This window comes from Anopheles marshallii, chromosome 3 (genome assembly GCF_943734725.1).
Source record: "Anopheles marshallii chromosome 3, idAnoMarsDA_429_01, whole genome shotgun sequence".
Taxonomy (NCBI): Eukaryota; Metazoa; Arthropoda; class Insecta; order Diptera; family Culicidae; genus Anopheles; species Anopheles marshallii.
The window spans coordinates 23,513,672-23,535,327 of record NC_071327.1 but is presented as its reverse complement, the minus strand read 5'-3'; the positions used below and the strand labels follow the sequence as shown (position 1 = coordinate 23,535,327).

Sequence of the window (21,656 nt, the reverse complement as noted above, 5' to 3'; positions counted from 1 at the left end):
TTCGATATCTATAAAAAAAAAACCCCACGGGTTTTGTTGCGGAACGAACAAACTCCAACGCCCAAGCCTCATCGCAAATTAGCTACAAATAGCTGAACATATGAACATATGAACATATGTGAGAATAAATATTACAGCGACAATAAGAGCCTAGTAATAATGTTGAGAGGTCCTCACAATAAATTTGCCTAAAATGTCACATAAATAGTTTGAAGAGCAGTAGTTCCACATATCAAAGCAAATGAGAAGCAGAACGAGTTTGTAAGGATTTTAAAGTATTTTTTTTTAAATATGTGTGTTCCTTTTCTATTGACGCACCTGACAAGAAGTCCTCATGATCACTAAATTGTCCATAATTTGACAGTTTATGCTCTTTCGAGCCTGCATGCTATTAAAATTCTACTTCCAGAGAGCCATACTTAGACGAGGATATCATTCGGGTGCATCATATATGCAGAAGACTTTTTAAGAACATTAATGTCTGCCTTCAAGAACTTTGCAAAAAGAAAACCACCTCTCAAAATTAATGCAATAGCAAGAGACTCTCACGTCTGCAATAAAACATGGCCATGGTTAATCCAAAAATGAAAATAATTATGCAATCAAACATACAATGCGTAACTCTCACAACTAATGAACCGTACACGATCATTTGATGCTTTATAATATTTTTCACCCGTTCATCACTCCAAATTCTGTTTTTTTTTGTCGACTTCACAAAATAAACTACAATGGAAAATAAAACTGTACAGAAGAATACGCCACACAAACAGAAAAAAAACCCAACAGCCAAACATTCACCCTACACGAACCGTTCTCAACCCAATCGATCTTTGATCGAACGCGTGGTGGCAATTTTTTGGCCGCCCGCAACAAAAAACCCAACAGCAATGAGCCGCGTTCGCCTCCGTCCTGGCACAAGCCACACACACGTCCGTAGCGACGCGGATCAACAGGCACAATACATAATTTATGTATTATGATTTAATGTGCACCCTTCGATTCGTGTGCTCGAGTTTGAAGCGTTTTGGTGGGCCATTTTTTTGTTTAGCTGTTGTTTCCCCGTTTCCTTATTGTGCTCCTTCACATTGCACAATGTTTCTTCACGCCCTTTTTCTTCCCTGCCCTGCGCTACTCTTTTTTTTGTTTGGTGTGTGTGTGTTCCTTCCGTGAGCTGAGTGATGGACGGGGTTGCAATGGATGGGAGTGGTAGAGATGCGCCACACGATCAGCCACCACCGACGGGCCCACCCAAGCCACCGCACAAGAACGCCGTCATCGATCGATCCATCTAACTGTCCATTCTGTGTACCATTCTAATGTACCGTCGGAGAGAAGACGAACTCACCGTGCGGGGGAGGGGGGGAAGGGAGCAACGCAAAAGGCGTAGCACGGAGCATAATTAAGCGGTTCAAAAGATGCTGAAATCCTAACCGCTATCTTTCAGGCCAGTCAGGCCGTTCAGTGTAGGGGTGGAATCAACCCCGGTGAGCTTTAGAGATTTGGAGCGGCCTTTATTTGGCGCTCGGTTGGTCTAAAGGGATATTAAGGGTAACAGAAACTGTTCGATCGATCATATGGTGAAGTTAGCGATGCTTAGGTTGTAGTCACGGTAATTTCGATAGCTTGCCTTATCTTATCATTTTGTTGGAAGTTCCCTTTCGTTGCGTGACGGTTGTGGACTCATAATTCTTAGAATTCTTAAATCAAGTGACATTGTACTTATTGTCATGTAGCACACAGTACGCAATATCGCAAGGTCTTCCTGATAAATTCATCACAGCAAGCTTTGACGCACGCTCCAAGCACTGATTGTATCAGAAATTTTAAACTACAACCGTTCCTGGTAAGCTCACATACACGGAAACGAAGACATAATCTTGCCAACAGAAAAAACCCTCGCCATATCACGTTTCCATTTTTTTTTTTTGCAGCGGCAGCATCTGTTGATTACGTTATTCAACGATGTCTCCTGGCGTGCATCGTTTCCAAACCCTTGGGGACCCCTAGGGTCCCAATCTTTCCGAAACAATCAACCCGTCCTGGATGCGAGACCAAATGTGGGGCGTTTTAGTTTCTTCATTACCGCGAAAGCAAGGAGGCCTGTGTAATTTTTGTTTGTTTTTATATGTTTCAATTTTATTTGCCCTGCCAGCTGATAGCCACTAGCACCAAAATCCTGTTTAATCTCTGTTGGCCGAGCAATTTCGTTCTGGTGTTTTTTTTTGCAATCGCGTATGCTTTATTTCGATGGTTTTTCGGGTGCGAGTAAGCGTTGTTTCACGATCACAATTTTTCTTTCACCCAATTAACACACGGCATTATAGCGTAGTTTCGGCCCGAAGACTGTGGTGGAATGGAACAAATAAACTCCGAACGTGTCAAGAAGTAAATTGTGTCTTATTGTTCGCACCGTACGAAGGCTTTTAAATAATATTACTCCACTCGCTTTTACAAATACGATCCTCCACGTCGAGAGCAACTTAATGGCTTAACACATCGGGGACACATTGTGAGACACTCGATGTTAATCGCGTTATTTTGTTTTGGGACACCTCTCGCTATCATGACCCTGAATTTCACCACACTCTCACAAATATTGCTTCTTTTTTTTGCGGGAGGTTATTTTGGCTACGCGCTCAGTATGCCAAGATACACACAGAACCGCACTTGTTGCCACACATCGAAGCCCCCCTTCTCGAGAGACCACCTTTGAACCACATTTTAGACGAGAAGGAAACATCAATCAGAAAATCATATTTCTTCGGTGCCGCGGGGTATGTTTTGTTGCTTCTGCCGTTTTGTGTGATGCTGCTGCTGCTGCCACTGCCCCAGCACCTCATTCGCTGGGATCTCTCACACCGTTTTGTGGTGATGATGACGTTGGGGGCTTTCGATTGCCGGCAAGCTTTACGGCTCGGGGGCTTTTTAAGGTTTCCCAAGAATACACACAACGAAACAAACAAACGAAAAAAAAACGACAAATTCGCATTCTTTTTCCTTAAAACCTTCTGCCCGCTGGAATGTAAAATTTGCTTCTGTTGAGTTGCTCAAAAACTCATCATCGGAAGGACTTTTTTCCGATGCCGGAATAGCCACATCACCCGAAGGAATTTTGGAGCAAGCCCTGGTTCGGACTTAATTCTGGTCACTTGGCTGGACACTGGGCGGTATAAACAACACGCACTTAAACCCGTTAACACTGTTTCATTTCACCAGAAGTATTAATGTCACAACATTACTTACACCCTTCGCTACACGTCAGACACAAATTCCGCTAGCAAACCGCGATAAGAGGATCTTGTTGCGGATTAAAACTACACTTTTTTCTCGTTTTTTTGCCCTTCTTTCTGCGGTAAAACAACGTGCACACGCTACGATCGAAAACACGTGCACTCGCGGCGAAGCTTACCGAACGACTCGCTTGAACTCAGTAAACGCGCGAGCCTCGGTCGCGTAGTGCGTGCGCGAGAATCGTCTCGCGCTGTGAGTGAGTGACGAGAGAGAAAGAGCGTGTCGCATGAATCTGATATCAAACGAAGGTAGCTTCTGAGTGTTTGGGTGTTCGGAATGCACAGAGCAAGACTTTGGGGAAGCCTTTTCGGCGAGAGAAACATGCGTAGCCGAGCTTGCTCGACACCGTTTGGAGTTCATGCGATCGTGATCATGAGCTCCCCAACGTGATCATGAGCTCCGTGTGAGCAATTTAAAGTTTTTGTCTGAATTATAATGATTTTCAAGAGGTGCTTTACAAAACATGACTTAGTAATACAATATTAAATCCTCGAAAGTTGATAAAACCCTGTAAAATTTAATAGAAAATGCTGATTAACTTCTCTTTCATTGCAATTCAGCATTGCACCGTAAAAACTCGATGGCATACTGCAACTACATAAATGCATCTCCACCACAAGGTACACCCCATGTCGCTCTTTCTTCCACCCGTCGATGACAGTTTATGAATGGGCTTTGCGTGTTGTGCAATACGCTCCCACCGAAGCCTTCGATCGAAACCCCCCCCAATGCCCATCGCGTCGGTGCTACAATGTCCACAGGTGGACTTGTCCTCCTGGAAGGAAGCAGACAACCAGCAACACCATGCGGAGTAACAAAAAAAAAGTGTATAAACCACAGAAATAAACATGCGACTCATGCCTCCCTCGAGCCAGCCTCCGTGGGTTACCTAAAAAAAATGGAGAAGTAGTTAATAAGAAAAAATGTACCGACTACCACGCAACCGTATCGGGTGGCCAGCCCGTAACGGGTGGGCAACAGCCGCTCGACGAAAAGTCAAAGAAAACCACCTTACACGCGGCCCACGCATCATCAAAACGAGACCCAGTTCCGAGTCTGCGTTCGCGGGCCCGCAAAAAAAACACACACAAGCCACCGGCGGGACATGGCGGGCGATTTGTTTTGTGTTTTTACCTTGTCTTTGCGGCTCGATGTCCAGCTGCTGCGATGGAGGCATTGTGCGGGATGGGAAAGCGACACCAGTGGGCTCCTTCGAGGCTGGCTTGATTCATTGACAAGCTTCTCCCTCCCCTGGCGACACGACCCCGCCAGCAATGTGTGTAAAGGGTTTTATGAATGAATGCATTTTTTATTGGTGAAATCTGCCTGTGACTGGTGGGAAGCGTGTGGGACGTGAATGCAGTGAAACCCGTCCTCACCATGCGCTCTTTCGGTAAAAAAAAACCCCGCTGGATGGATGGACGCATCGATTAGCACGTTTGTTCGGCTCTCCGGGGTGGAACAATCGGAAAACCCGTGACCCTACAGGACCACGGTGTGTTAACGTGCGATCGTTGTCACTTTCTCTGGAACGGATAGAATTTCACTAAAAACTCACAAAACAAGACATCATTCATTGGGAGGGCGATTCATTTCTTGAGGGCGTTGCGTTGGAATTGACACCGACGAAAAGGCATTTACATTTCTTCCTACAGCTTCTCTAAACGGAACTCAAACAAGTGAGAAATTTGAAAGCACCACACATTTATGCCAATTTCCCTCAAGTTCTGTCCTTACTTAAGGACCTCGCGTCTTGCAGTGAGATCCAGAGTTCCATCAGAACATGTATGTCTCCAATATTGGAGGTGCGAAAACTCGATTTCCTTCACCTAGCCTAGTTTAGCTTTTAAGTGTAGGCAAAATTGGATCTTGTACGAGAGTTTGAACTCCGATCAAAGTCTAATTCCCAAATCCACCCAAACATCTAAACCCTCCATCGATCACCTTCTGGCATTGGACGATCAATCGAAGCCGATCTGCACGGATTGACAGGACAGTGTGAAATTTAGTTCGCCTCAGGTGCGGTATGGGTGTCGATGAAGCCAACAAAAAAAAACATTACGCCGGATATGGTGGGACTAGACAACGGCCAAAGGTATGGGCCAAACTACTACCCTGTTTGGAGGCGATCTTGCGCCTTCCAAATGTGTCCACCAACAAGGAGGCAGGAAACATCGAACACCGTGGTGGACTATGACTCAATTTTGGAGCGCAAAAGTGTCCGCGACTCGCTGCTCGTGGGTAGTGTTGGAACATGTAGCGTGACTGGAAGATTGCTCTAATTGACGCGGTTTCCTCTGATTTGGCCGCTGCCTGCCATATTGGTTGATTCACTGGGAGGTTTTGTTTGTAAGAGGCTCATAAAAGAAGGTGTCATATATCTTTAAGGCAATCGTATCGGTCGATTCCGTCGGTTCGGATCCCGATCGACGCGTTACATCTCTATTAGACTCACGATCAACCGCAGCTTGCTGTGTGTGTGTGATGATTGTGGCTGTTCCTAATGTACACCAGGGCAACATAAATCTCGTTACCTTGCCCATAAATTCCCGCGCAAGATGAGGTGAGTTAGGTTTGAATTATTGCGATCAGCGCACTCGATATGAGCCCAGGCGGCATCAGTCGAAGTAATGTTGCGAGGCTATGTTCACTCCTCACCATCCACTTTCTAGTACCTTGCCCGCAATAACCTCAGGCAACGATCTTGCAATGGCGAGACGAAATCCACACGCTCAATCAAACCATCGATTCAAGATTCTATTGGAGCGCCATTGCAACCACACCCAGCCATACTATCTTCCGGCTAGAAGTTTCACAAGTCCTGCGTTTAGCTTGGCCGTCCCCATTGGCGATATGGCGAGCGTATGGAGGCTGATGATGATTAGCATAGTCAACGGTTGCGATCTCCTTCACCATGCGGTGGAAGGCTCCAGCCAAGCCGTCGTCAGCTGTTGAAGTGGTATCCCAGGAAGAAAGAGAAACATTCAATCAGAATCCGATGGCCGGGATCTCGATGGCGTGCAGGCAAATTTGTTTGCTATTTGCCAAACCCACGGAAACATTTCCCGCTTCGCTTTGCTGTTGGTGCTGCACCAACACTAACGTGCAACCGCGCCAAAAGCACGCGGTGAACCGGGGCCGCATAAATCATGGCAAAAAGTCGTTTATAATGTCGTTTAATGATATGCTCAAAGTAAATATAATAACCACTATCGGGAACATTCCTGCGGGATAATTTTGCCAGATGCATTCTGCTCTTTGCCGGAGCTCGGGTGGAGTCGTGTGGAGAACGATTTGCGGGCTCTTGACTGTGGCGGCAGGTCAATGCTGTCAAAGACGCGTTATTTTTCGTTCGGCCATATGATTGCCTCGACGACAACAAGCCATCGTTTGAGTGAAATTGAGTCGTTGATGGGTAAATTATTCAGAAAGTATGAGGTTTTTTTTTCGTTGAAGCAAGATAGACGTAGTATCCAAAGCATGTTAAACTCAATTTGTGCAAGAAGTGCAACGCAAGTCGTTTGATCATTTTGGTTTCAAGTTTTGATCTAATATAAACACCCTAATGACTTTAAGAGTTATCGAAGGTAACTGTTTCAACATAAAATACAAGATATAACTGCCTGATGCTCTTGTTAATTGATAAAACACTAGCAAAAATCATTCCAAAAAGCAAACGAAGAACATAAAACAATCTCCACGAATGTAAAGTAAACGCAAAACGTAAACACCGCAAGAAACCAGAGCACATTAAGGCACATTGTTCCACGATGTGGCTGCTTCTTGCGTGAAATTCTCTCCAAAATGTCTCGTCCAATGCCGATACTACCCCTATCTGACGCATCTTATCGATGGAAAATTATTTTTTAAAAAGACCGTGCGCTTATCTTCGTGTTATTATCGTCATCAGCATCAACTCCGGCGAATGTAGTCCTGTTTGAGAGGGTTTTTTTTTCGCCTCTTATCGCCAAAAACGTTGTTTTTCGTATCCCTAAAGCACAACAAGCGCAACACGCTGCGCTCGTACCCACACACCAACATCACAATTCCGAGGGGAGAACTCGTGTTTTTTGGGTCTTTCTTCCGATTTTTGGATTTGCGTCCGAACGTCCAAGACTCTTCGAAAGCAGTTGGCATGCAAATTATGATTGAGATTCGAGGTGGAGGTTATTGAATCTTGAACATCTCCTACAGGACACCGGACTACCCATGTTGTAATGGAACATGGGATCACAGGATTTGCCAATAATGACTTTATCCCTCTCACTCGGGGCAGTTTCGCAGTGCGAGAATTTCTTACTTCCTTTCCTTTTTTTCCGTGGTTCGCTCTGCTTTAGGGCAATGTTTACATAATGTATATAATGAATGGCGTGTTGGTAAGCAAAATTATCAATTATCTCGAACATTTTCGTTGAATTTATCGCACACGTACAAAACTGTTTTGTTTCTGTTTGTCATTTTTTAGATTTTTGAATGAGTCTGGAAATACATTGGAAAACTTTTAGTGGAAAGGACTTCTCGAAGAATCGTCGGAATGGAAAAGGAATGAGCTTGCGTCACTCGCCGGGTGTCGATTGATGTATGAGTTAAGGCCTTCACAAATCATGCGACAGCTAGTAATTAACAGCTTGTTAGCCAATGCACAAATTCCAGCATGATCCTTCAGGCATGAAAGGTGCTAGAAACACTTATCGAACGCACGAACCCAAGATGCATCGACCAACGAACTCGCATACGGCTCAGACACAGCAATTAATTTGCAGTTAGCGATACTAGAACGGAGTACATCTCGCAGGTTTGGTGGCCGCTTGATGCGATTTTGACGCCGGTCGCACGCCAAAAAGGCGCCCGGCATTAGCACTTTGCGGGACACGAACGGTGGTGTTTAACCGATCGGTCCAACATGCAAACTGGCAATGAAGAGGATCGGCTGCAACCGGTCCTGGAACCGGGCAGGACCAAAGCAATACATTTTCCTTACCGTTGATCCGCTCGATAAGCATTGCATTCGATTGACTAAACGAAACTGTTCCCGAAGCAATATCCTGCACTGGCGGGTGCGATCCGGATCATGTGACCGGCAAAACACTACCCTCTTAGCAAACTAGCAAACATCGCCTAGCGGCCGTGTTATTGCGTGACTTTGGGTAGTCAAGCCACAAGTTTGACCAACATTTGAAAGGAAAATCGCCACGACCACTGCGGCAATCGGTGCACGATTTTTCATTTCCTTCGCCACGTCGGGGGATGCAGTTGTAAATGGGTTTTCATATCTTATTCACTTCCATACCGCGGCATCGGCATGCTATCTCGTGACGTGTTGATTTAGTGCGGTACCTAAATCATTTAATTTCGCTCTGCTTTACCATCGGAAAAGATACTTCAAAACGCGATCAAAGCACTGCCATTAGAGGTAGCACGCACAGCAATGAATAGGGATCGCAGCTATTTATAGAGACTATTGGGTCTATCAATGTAGTGTGGAGGATCAGATTCAGACACAAGAATCTGAATGAATCATTAAACGGAATCTCTCTAAAACTCTATTAAAAAAAATGTTAAATGTTCTTGAAACTACAGAGATAATATCACCGAGTTATAAAAACCCAATTCCCCAAGACAATTTTAGCTGAATTGGCTGAATTTCGTTGAAACACTCGAGTTGGAATCGATGGATTTCATAAGTTGGGATGTAAAATGAAGTATTTTTTAACTTTCTAAAAACCGAGGTCTTTTGAGAGTCGACCTATGACTCGAATAACTTAACAGTGAAAATTGAGTCTATTGACTATCATCAAGAGATTCATTAGGATCCAAACTGATATCTACAGTCTTGCTGCTATGTATCCAAGGCGTTGATCACAACATTTTTTCAGGAATTACACATAAACGATTTCGTTGTGTCCAAAACACGAGGCGCTAACTAAAGAATGAATTATGCTGCATCTTAACAAATGAGCCAAAAATAGTAACGCTTCCCAAATCAAACGATCGTGAATAACATATTCCAGCTTAACAAATCATTTAAATATGTTTCCCCCAAGAAACCGCCACATTTCAAAGTAGCAACCCCAAACCGGAAATGGGGCGATTGATTTAAATTTATTAATTTTTATTGCCCCATCAAAACCACCCGGAACGATTCAACCGTCAACGGATTTTACTGCGCTACCCAAACCCGATGATGATAATGCGATCGGCGTTCGGATTGCTAACGGTGGGCATAATTTTACGATTTGTGTAACCAGTTTTCACCTCAAACGATTCACGAATGGAATCTCTGCCTGCCTTTTCCCCGTTCTCCAAAAACCCGGATTAACGAGCCACTTATGCCACCGTGCAAAGTTCCCCCACCTGCAGAGGGAATCGCGTCGGGTAAACGTGCGCGCTAAAGGATTATTTTCGATCGTTCGCAATAAACTGCACACGCGGGTGATGATCGTGCTGTTTTCCGCCGGGACGGGGAATGCAACGTGAGAGGTTATTAACGCAATTTAACCACGCCAGATGATACTTTCCGACACCTTTCGGATGTGGGAACCGATGCACTGGCGCGCTACTTGCATTGTAATGGTGGATGCTGTGGTGCGTTTATCTTATCTTTAAGTACCGCCACTTTGTTAGATCGCTTTGCTGCGCTTATGAATGGCGATGTTTGTGCGTGAATGTTGCAATAGGTGAGTGTGAATATTGAAGAGCATCTGCCTGCCGGCCAGAAAGCGAGCTTCCTTTGGAGATCTCCCACGCAAGCAGTCGTCCAGCAGCTGAATAAATCGAACCGAAGCAAGAGGCTGCAACTCTCGTCTGGATCGTTTTCGCGCTTGCATGAACTTTCAAGCGTACAAATAATCTGTACACACTCCAAGCACACCTCAATCCAGCCTGTCGGACCAGCGATGCAGGATGGGAGATCATCATCATCATCAACAACAGCATGCCCATGCCGCGCGATTCGCCGGACTCGTGAAAGGTGTTGAAGATGAAACGACTCCTCGATCAACCACCGCTGGCCAGATCACTCGGAAAGGCATCCGTAGCTGGTAGGAGTAATTCATAAATGTGCATTTAATGCGCGCACCGTTCGGAAAGCCTGGTATGTGCCGTGTCTGCCGTGGGCCAGAAGAAGAAAAGTGACCCTCTAAACAACGCCATCAGCTGCTACAGCACGAACACAGCGCCGGTGGCAAATATTTACACGCATAACTTATGCTTCATGTGGTGGTTGGTGCTGCTGTGAACTGCTTCCGGCTAAGGTATGATTGAGAAGATAAGAAGTGCCACTCGAAGTGCCCACGGTTTAGTAAATATGTCTTGTTCATGGTCGGATCCCAGGGCCTTTTGTGCCGGATCGTAGCAGACGGTAACGGAGACACCGCAGCAGCAGATGTGCAACAGCAAATTAATCACATTTATTTGATGACGAAATAATTTGCCACCCTGTAATAATCTCGCTTACGAAATGATATAATGAAAAGGCAAATTTATCGGCTCGATTTGTCATTGTAAGTGCGATGAAGTTTCTACCAGGGCTGGGTCTGCAAGCAATGGAAAACTGTATAATATTTATTGTACGCCATTTTAAAACATGGAAAACATGGAAAATTGTACAGTGCGTTGGATTCGCATCAATGGCCATTTCTCTATTTTGCCTGCCTGCATTCTTCTAGTCTTCCTTTCCTTTCAAAGGGTTTGATCTCCCTTAATCTTAAGCCAAAACTTGAGTTCCCTGCTCGAACCACCCCTTTCCAACCGATCATTAGCCGTGTAATTAATGTTTTACCACGGAAAATTAATACCACCCGACAGTGTACAAAGCGCACACTGCACTTACACTCGACATCGATCCGCCGGTTGCAGTGGACACCGGTGTGTACCAACCTTTGACGGCAGACTACCGGCCCACACAAACACCGGATCACCGCCCGCTGGAATCGGTCCGTTTGGGTGGCTTGTTTAACCTCGATTCGGAACAGCCCGGCCCGGTGGATCACAGTCACTACGAAACGCTCCCGAATCTCGCGCCCTCGCCGGTTCGCTACATAAATCTTTTTTTTTTTTCAAGTGCGGAGAACCGGAATCCAACCGGTTAATTTGCCGTGGCGGAACGCCAAATTCTGCACCAATCGTTGGTAGTAGCGAAGCTTCACGCCTGCAACACACGGGCGGCACAAGAGGTGTGTGTTTGCCGGACGGATGATGGGGCGGTAAACGCTAACGCACCGATACGCACGCTTCTTGGGCCGGCATTAATTAAAATCCACCCGCCAGAATCCAACGCAACAAGACACATAATTAATGCTGTTTAACACTCGATTGGCTCGCACCTACGACGGGGCCGGGGCTTGAATCAATTTGTTTCTCTTGCGTCGTGTGGAAAAATTCGTCTCACGAAACGGAAAATCTGCCGGGGAAAGAAAGTTCGGCAAAAGTGCCACGGCGAAGCATAGGACAAGGAAAGGTTATGCTCTGGTCAGTATGTGTTGTGCATGAAAGGTCAGAAGGTTTTTGCAATTTCTGCTCGCGACTTAAAGTACACCAGGAAAGCAAATCCGATTATACCATCTTCAGGATCGTTTCAACCTATTTAACACTTTTTTTCGAAGCACCAGCCAGTAAGGCTTTTAATTTACGAATAACATTCTTATTAACAAAAAAAAAAACAAGTATTATCTACAAAAGGTTAAACTGGAGTTATGAAAAACATAATTGCAACGGTACAAAAATTGCATGTAACGAAGAAATGTGCCACACGTTTTACTGACGTTAAGTAGGATCAACCATCAAATTATCACCAAATCGTAACCAACTCGAATTCCAACTTTTAAATCTTCCTTCGCTCACGGTCGGAGACGTCATTGTCAAGGTACCTGTCAAGGACTGTGAATCTTCTCACAGAATCAATTCATATATGTTGAGACGGAATTGCGAGGCGGAAAGAACAGACCTCTGCCGATGTTCCAATTAAACCTTCAGAATAAACTCAAATACTTGCAAAATCTTTAAGGCTTGTTTCATGTAACTTAAATCTTCTAATAACACTAGACTTAGTGATCTTACATTAACTTTAGTAAGATGCGTCATGATATCACATGCTGTCAAGCAACTGCCTTACAGCCATTCCAACGAAGTAAATCTGAACCAGCTCAATTTCGGTCCAACAACTGAGTAGGACCCCAATCGATACGAGCATATTCAAGCGCGATGACCCAACAAGACTGCAATTCCACGTTCTCAGACAAAGCGAATCTTTTATAGTTGGGAATACGCCACGTAGCATTCCAAAAGCCAGGGTTTGTTATTTTAAACAACCTTGTCAAAAAGTTCTTGGAAAATCAACTACTGATCGAGAACCACTCTAAGATCACTGGTTGAGGATTCGCGATTGGACATGGCGCTTGTCAAAGACACGAAAGAATATTATTCAACATGTAACAAGCAATAACTTAGAGTACTAAGAGCGAAGTCAGTGGAGGACATTTTAAAGGCCAAAACAATAAAATGGAATCAGGTGGAGAATTTTTCAAATCACCAGCATCAATTAGACCAAAGAGTGATAGCTTTCTACAGACATTATTAAGGAATTGCAAAAATAAGAGCTGAGAGAGTGCACTTCCTTCAAATTCAACTCCGACTTGACATTAACTTGTATTGCTTCTTGATTTGCTAACATTAGCTAAAAGCAACGAAACCGATGCACTGTCAAAAGCCGCATTTAAAATCATCGCTTTCCCATGCTTCTTCAGGCGCAGGCCTTCTGCCTAACCAGTTTACCAAGGCTTACTGACCCAATTATTCGCCCGTTTATAGTGCACCGCTCACCAGAAACGGTTCTAACATGCACCGGTTGTAAAATGCACCGTAAAGCTCCACCGCGAAAAGATCAAGCCAAGGGTGTTCTCCGTGACGGACGAATTTCTCTCAAACATCCGCTCCCTTCCCCCCCCCCCCCCCACGCCTCCATCCTACCTTCCTTCCTGCGGTAGTAACGAGTTGCAAATGATTTATCTACAGCCGCCGTCGTGGCAGTTTTGATCAGGTCGAACCTTAGCAGCGTGTTTGAAACTTTTATTACCTTTTCCCAACGGAACCGTGACGAGAACCACGGGGGAGCTATTTCGTTTTGTGTTTTTTTTTTTTTTGCTCGCTCCTTCTTCGTGAGCCATATATCCCTCCCTGTGATCTACGGCACGTTCCGACCGGTGTCCGGCGCATGGTTGGCTGTGGTACGAAAAATTAAAAACGTTGTGTCTATTTCACTGCAGGTTAGCTGTACCGCATCGGGGGAGTTTTTGCCTCGGATAGATAGACAACAGGTTTCCGGTGATTTATTCGTACCATAAAGGTATAGGAATCATGTGCGATGATCCCCACCGGCTGTGGAAACCGGCTCGATGGCCGTGGATTCATTCATAAACGTCTAATCAACGATCGGAACCCATCGCTCAGTGGCCGATGGTTGGCCGGTGAGTTATTGAATGCCTGATCAGCGTTTAATGCCCATCATCTATCCGGTGCCAATTTCAACCGGGGCTCATTCGTCATGCTGTAGAATTAGTACGCACTAGTTTATTCTAATCCAACGTTAAATGATGTTGTACCACTGGGACGTGACCGGGTGTGTAACTAGCACAGCTTAATTAATTGAAATGCAATATTTGAACAGATTAAACCGATCCCAGGCGAGATAAGCGAGATTTGTTTAAGGTGAGTTCTGTGTTTTTACACGTAGACATGGACACAGATTGGAAGCTCCAAGCCGAATCCCTCCTATAGACAATGATCACTCAAGGCCTCTCATGTTTCATATCTCAATCAAAACGAGGCGAGATTATTTTTTCAGCACCCTGTAACGGGACCAAACCCTTTTTCTTTCCTTTGGGCGTCGACCACTCCCACCGGTGCGAGAGCTCCTTCTAATCCCCGAACCGACCCGGCCAGGGTAACGGAATAAATCAATTAGTACAACACACGCTCTAACTCCCTAATGGCACCGAGGGGGATTGGAAAAACAAAATAACGAAAAATCCATTTATCTTCGGCTACGATCTCCCCGGTGCCGATAATACGATGGCCACGATCACCCCTCAACTGTGCAAGGGTCACTGTGTGTTGAGACGAGGTGGGAGCCGAATGCAGTCATGTGGAACCCTCACACCGGCCGGGTAAAGGGCGCCTGGCTGCAAGCTTTGGGCGGATAAATGGAAATCATTCAATCGACTCACGATTTCCATCAAAACCACCAGGCACTAAGCACCCGGACGCGTCAGGCGGTCCCAGAGTTTCCTTCACCACCGGTGACCACAAAAATCGTACCGAGACATTTCAAGAATGTTCCACTCCTCGTCTCGAGATAAAAGAGCGCAGCTTTGTGCAGGGCTTACGTGCGCTTCGAAAGCCCTGCCAAAGGTTTTCGTGTACGGTGCAAGAATCGGGAGAAAGATTTACCGCCGTGTACGGCGCAGTTTCCACTAATCGATCGACAATCTCCGTTCGCAGACGATTGACACGTCGATTTGTGAGGGTAGAATAAAAATTCTACACGAGCCCGGTGTGGCCCGGTTTGGGAAAGTTCACCTGCGCCGCACACACGGCGATGGTTTTGATGCAACTCCCCACCCACGAAGAGAGCAAAAAGCAAGCCAACCCCAACACAGTAGAAAGGGATCCGCTTTGGTGCCGAGGGATATAAATAACGTTAAAAGTGCCATAAAACAAACTGTCAGTAGGAGTCGAGGAAAGTCGCGAAATTATCACCAACACCAGCTTGCAAAACGATCGGTGGCAAGATCGTGTATGCGCGCAAGTGCACCAACTTGCACTATTCTGCCCTCCTTTCAGCACACCCTCCCCAGGGATCTTGCCAAGCAAAGGCATTGCATGAACCATTGGTGGCTCCAATTTGTCTGATGATGCGATTAATCCCATTTTCTCCTTCTACGACACTCCACGGCACAGCGAAAGGGTGCAGCCGGTGTATGATGCAGTTGTTGTTTGTCGGGTTGGGGCTTTTTTTTTATTCCTGCGCGAGGTGGATGCGCTCTCACCGGGACACTCGTTTTGTTTTATTGCATTTTAATGTGCAATTTCATAACGGATTCATGTGGCGACGTACCTGGGGGAGGGTTCACACTCGCGATCACCCCGCAAGGGATGGCGAGCACGCCCGGGAATTCTGATCAGTTCGCAATAGTCCTCTGTCCCGCACGGACTTGTTGACAGCGCGACGCGGCAGTAACAATTGTGCCGGACCAGATCGACCAGGGATTCTCTCTTTCTCTCTCTCTCTCTTTCACTTCTGACAAACCGGCACGCACATAAATTACCATTCGGAATTTATCGCTTGCGACAGCAACAAACTGCAACGTGCCGAGAGGTTGCGAAGTGGCGAGGAGTTCAGCATACGAAAGGTGATGATGATGTTGCAGTGTATGATCGGGATTATTGGATGAAATGAGGAAAGTAGATTAAATGCCTCATTGTTGCATTCCACCAGTTGCTGTGGAAAAACAAGATGTGTCACTCAGTGTATAGGGGTTTTGAGTTCTAGTGGTAGAGTTGAATGCATTTCTGACTTTATTTTCCAAGTTGCACTTGAATCAGTTAAGATAGATCTGGAATTCTTTCCAATATCTGAACAGAGTCGATTTCTGGCTTGGAAAAGCTCTAGATATTGAAAAGAATCTCAAGATCTTTAAGAGAAGAATCACAAGATCTTCGACGTATTCCACCTCAAATGCTCAAGGATCGTGAAATGCCATGCTTCAACTCTACTACTAAACAAAAGGCTGTTTGGTTTCTGAGCCTGATGTAAATAAGCTGTATCAGATGAAGAATATCAACTATTTACCATTGCAAGCCTTCAAAATTTCATCTTTCGAAGGCTTGATCATCACCCCTGAACAACTTGCTAGGCTGGAAACAAGTTTTCAAATAATAAACTCATCTTTATAACGTTCGATTTGTACTACAGTACATTCCTACTTCCTACTTTACATTCAAATTGCCTAAAAAGGAAAGGCTATCATGGGAAAGCGAGCATTTTGTTTAAACATGTTTCGGTTTCTCCATGTCTCCAACGCGAAGGCATCCTCCGAGCGTGCGCCACCGATGAGCTTTTAATAATTTTATTCCATAAAAATTCCGCAAAGTCATTAGTTTCTAATTGATTTATTATTAATTTTCATATCAATGGCATCGGTGGGCCACCGGGGAGGGTGAAAGGCATAAATCTGACCGGTCGGTGAAAAGTCCCGGGCGTGTGCGCCATCCCATGTACAGGATGATGATGATAAAGTTGTACATTTCATAAACTCTGCCTTTCCTTTCGCTCCTCCGGACATTTCTGCCCACAAGATTTCCTTGTGTGTTGGGTGAATTAATTGACGAAGAAAAAAAAAATCAGCCACGTCAGGGTATTCCTTGCCCTTGACTGCATACCCCCCTCTTCAGTACCAACCATTCCGCTTCCAACAACATCGATTCGATCGATTTTCTATACCACGATAAGTGACCGCATCCGGACGAAACGAACGGACCACCGCGTCTAGCAGGTAGACGTATGCCAAGCAGTCTACAAAAAGCAAATTACTCATCACACGATGATGGTGCGACTAGGCGCGACCTCCAAACCAGCCAGCTATTGAAGCACACACCGCACCGGCCACACACGAAGCCGTACAACGTTGTGAAACGGCGGTAAATTACACTGCCCAGCGACCGGCTTGTTGATCGACAATCGGCCAAGTGGCTGGAAGCACTGAATTGCGATTAATTTCCCCGGCAATGAGCCGGAGCAAAGGCAAAGGCACAGCGCACGGTTGCGTTATCTCGGTAGCATGCGTGTGTACCGTGCGAGGGTGGGAGGAAAAATCAATCGAAAAATGCCGCCCATTCCCGGGCGGTCATACACACACACTACCCCCCCCCCCCCCTCCCCCCCCTTCCCGCGGTATGTTTGCGGAAGCTGGGTGTAGGGGCCTGTTTGCACAATTCCGTGAGTCAACCGTGAGCGTATTGACATGTGTGCGGCCTACGCAAATTTGGAACCACCGGCTGAAAAAAGTCAACAGTCCGTCACTTGGTGAATTATTTGTCCCGAAATACGCACTAGCGAAGGAAGTGGGGGAAAAAAATACACAGCAAACAGCAAACGCGTACCAAAGGCTCGCACGAAGTAACGATCTGACGGCTGACGATCTTGTATGCCCGATAACTCACGATGGATAACGTTGATCTTGCTCGAGCCCCGTAGCTTATTACAAACGCTCCGAAACCGGTTCCACATCATCGTTTCACATTTCGCAATGAAAATACATAAAACCCTCCATCAGCAAAAAAAAAATTGGGGAACAAAAAAGATGACGATCGAAGTAAAACTTTTTAATTAACTCGCACGACTCGTCGCTAACCGTGTCCCGGGCAATTCTGGCGCTAAAAAACGAAGCATGAACCGACTGCTGCCGGTGCTGCTAGCGCTACTTTGCATGCTCCAAAAATAATTACCTCATCGATCAATCAGCCAATTTTATGGCTCATGTCTCGCATGTGTTGCTTCTTCGCAAGAACGATAATATTTGTTTTGCTTTGCACCGAAATCAGGATGAAAGCAGATCGTGTGGGTTTGCTGTTTTTGAGGGTAAGTAACGGAGCGGAATGTTTTATCGTTCGTTTAAGCACACTTGCACAATCGCCTCGCTCTTTCGGTGCCAAAACAATGTAGAATGCATTTTTGGGTTCTCTACCAAGATGCAATCAGCACATTCAGCCAGCTTGTGAAAAGTTTCCAATCGATTTATGACTATTGCTTCTGCTATAAGAGCGTTCAGTTTTATGGGGTTTCCCAATGTCGGATTTGTTTATTGCTATTATTAGCAGTGTTTTACCACTATAAAAAGGGCTTAAAGCCCGGTATTTAATCATCTCCGAGTCTTATTAACCGCTGACGCTGTAAAGTGATAAGTCAGCGACTACAGCGGTGTAGTGATCATTATGAAAAGGATGTAATGGTGATTAAATCTTCCATCACGATCCGGTACAACCCAATCTGACTACACCTTTTTTTTGTAACCCGTTCGTCCATGGTGGCATGGATTTAATAACTTCATAATCAATAAATTGTAATCTACGTAAAGGGTAATAACGATAACAATAAAATTAATCTCACCGCCGACTCCATCCCACTTCACTACCTCAACCGACCGCATCCAATGAATTTTATGGAGTATGGGAGGAGGTATGTGAAAGCTCTTGCACTAGTTCTCGAGGGCAGAAAGAATACCCCATCGTTTTTTTTTATGCGAGGAAGTTCATTTTCATTTAATCGTTGCTATCGCTTGATGCCTATCGACAGCAAGATCGTACCTTCAACCGCAAAACACTATTGAGTTGTTCTACTTATCGATGTTTGAGTCTCCCTGCAAGATCTCGATTGCTGTTTGGCTTTGAATTCGTTTCGGTGACTACTGCCCACATCCGTTGGATGCTGTCTTAGTCCCTCGGTCGCTACCCATTTATCCCTGTGTTAATTTGTTACGGTTTGCATGGGAACAGAAATATCAATATCAATACCACCTACCTTCGCAGGCATCCGGTTGTTCTTCGGAGAGCCCAAAGAACCCTTCCTGGCACTGATCGCAGTGGATTCCCACCGTACCGACGCTACACTCACACTGTCCACTCACAACGTTGCATATCAAGCTAGCCGAACCGTTCGCATTGCACGCACACGCCGGACAGTCGAGATCCAGATTACCATATCCCACCTGCAGAACGAAACGTATGGATTTAAAGGCATGAACGGTGGTGCGTCAAGCTTCACCCGCGGGGCCGATACTTACATCACACTCATCACACCGACGGCCACCGTAGCGTGGTTTGCATATGCACTGGCCCGTCGTCACGTCACACACGTTCTCGAGTGCGCCCAGCTCGGAACAGCTGCAGGGTTCGCAACCATCGTCCGGGATGCCCCAGTAGCCGGTTTTGCACCGTTCGCAGCGCCATCCTTCGGTGTTACCTCTGAAAGGGGGAAAAGAACGTCATGGGCCATGCCACAGTTTTGGGAGATCGTTCTTGATCGCTTACAAACACTCGATGCATTCTCCCGTCTTCGCTTTGCAAGGTCCTCCGTGGCATGGGCAGGGAAGGCACTGACCTCCGATCACTGTTGGTTCGCCGTAATATCCATCATCACATCTAGCAATAAAACGTAGAGCCGGCGGTTACAATGTGCTCCAATATGTGACCCAACGCTTACTTACAATTCGCAGTGATCACCCGTGTACCCATCCGGACATTGCGTACACACGTACTCCGATGGGTCCGAACTGCCACCACGAGCCTGACAGTTGGGCGAAAAGTTGTTGCTAACGTCCACCAGCGGGCAAGCGCACTGCCGACAATCATCCTGCCGTCCGACAGTCGCATTACCGTAAAACCCTGGCAAACACCGCTCGCAGTTTGTGCCGACGGTGTTGTGCAAACAGCTCCCACACTCGCCCGTTTCAAGATCACAGCTGCTTGCATGCCCGTGGCACATCGAGCACGGAATACAGCGACCGATCCGTTCGTGTGTCACACTCGTTTCGTAGATACGAACGTACCCGTGTGCGCACTCCTCACAAGAAGTCCCCCTGTACCCGGCAGGGCATTCGCAGCGCTCGATAAACGTGGAACTGCTGTTCCAGGTTGATCCGTCGGTTGAGTGTAGTCCCGAAAATAGTTGGGCCTGATCCAGCACGCTTTCCACCTGGTCCGTGTGATAGGTGCCCCGTATCAGCAACGACTCCACGTCCGTGAGAACCGCCATGAACTGCGATCGAGTGACGGGATCACCGTGGTACTCCGTGCGCCTTAGCCGGGTGATGATGTCCTTAACCGTTCGCGGAACATGATACCAGTTGTCTTCCCGCAAGGGAACCTCGATCGTAGCCTCACCGATCTCATCGTAACTCTCCTCCCCGTACGCTATCTTCATACCGTTGCGGCCTACCAGCACAAGATTCGGTCCAACCGTAGGCTTCCCACTGGTATCGCCACGCACCGTGATCCACTGCATCTTGAAGTTCAACCGTGAACCGTAACTACGCAGCAAGTTCCCGAGATAGCCCTCCGGTGCCCTCCAGTATATAGCCTCCGTTTCGGGCATTTCGAACATACCGAACACCAGGAATCCCGTTTCGTTATCCTTTGTGGGCACGATTTGTTCACTCATACCCAAATTGGTCACCGTCCAACCGTGCAGCGTTTCATAGCTGCTCGTTTCGACATGCGCCAACGAGCAGCTCGTTGCCACCCCGGAACAGTAGCACTTGAGACAACCATCCGCGTGACCTTCGTCCAGCGCGAAGTAACCTTCGGCACAACTGTCGCAACGCGCTCCGGTGACGTGCGCCTTGCAGCTACACTTTTCATCACATTCCCGACCGGCCAGTGTGCCTCTAGCATCACAATCGCAGCGTATACACTTTGCTCCCGCATGGCCCGGAAGACACTCCGTGCATCCCAGACCGGTGAAACCTTCCCGACAGTAGCATTCTCCACCAACTGGATTGCATTCCCCCGTCGCACCGGGTGCCGTACAATTGCAGATGACGCACGGTTCCGAATGGTTCGGTAGACGATCCGTCGGTCGGTAATACCCAGCAAGGCAACGCTCACAGTTGATTCCGGTGGTGAAATGCGTACAGTTTTGACAAACGCCTCCGCCACTCATCTTCCCCCGGATGCTTACGCTCAGATGTTGCTCATCCACCGCTTTGTCGTAGATGCAGGATTTGGCGTGTCCGTGGCACTGAAACGAAAACACATCAGTTTGCAGTGGAGGGTTCCCATAGTTTTCAAGCGATCGGTTACCTACTTCACACTTTTCGCATTTGCTTGCCGCCACAGGCGTCCCGATACGGTACGGTCGTTGGTTGTACAGTGGACAGCAACGATCACAGTGCACCCCACAAGTGTTGTGCACGCACTCACACTGTGGCTCATTGTCGATGTTGTTGTCGTTCGTTTTGCACTTACCAGCGTGTCCGGAGCAAAAGCATCGTCCGCCGATTCTGAGCGATCGAATGGTGTAGAAACTTCGCTGTAACGGTACGCAACTCAAACGGTTTTACTCTTTGCCTTATGGAACTGTTTGGGACATTATGAAACTTGGGTTATTTTTATAACCGCCCAAGAGTATGCAATCTGCATCACATCGAATGAGGATCGAAGCCAGGCGATGCATATAGGGCGAAAATGAAACAATTCATGGACTTGAAATATTTCATCGAAATGAAATATTTCAATTTTGAATGTTATTTGCGTTTGGAAGTTGGAAACGATTAATCGAGCAAATCGGTTCTCACAATAATAAATAAATC

The 21,656-nt window shown here is 46.4% G+C and overlaps 1 protein-coding gene across 1 annotated transcript in view; it reads right to left on the bottom strand.

The window, feature by feature from the left end:
- Window positions 1–21,656, bottom strand: part of LOC128716402 (laminin subunit alpha-1) — a 77,792-nt gene that overhangs the window by 24,642 nt on the left and 31,494 nt on the right. The window contains exons 5-9 of the mRNA XM_053811322.1: window positions 21,152–21,376; window positions 19,554–21,085; window positions 19,378–19,488; window positions 19,131–19,311; window positions 18,869–19,055 (exon numbers count right to left, since the gene is read on the bottom strand). Coding sequence (XP_053667297.1) covers window positions 18,869–19,055; window positions 19,131–19,311; window positions 19,378–19,488; window positions 19,554–21,085; window positions 21,152–21,376 — 2,236 coding nt within the window. The remainder of the gene's footprint in view (window positions 1–18,868; window positions 19,056–19,130; window positions 19,312–19,377; window positions 19,489–19,553; window positions 21,086–21,151; window positions 21,377–21,656) is intronic.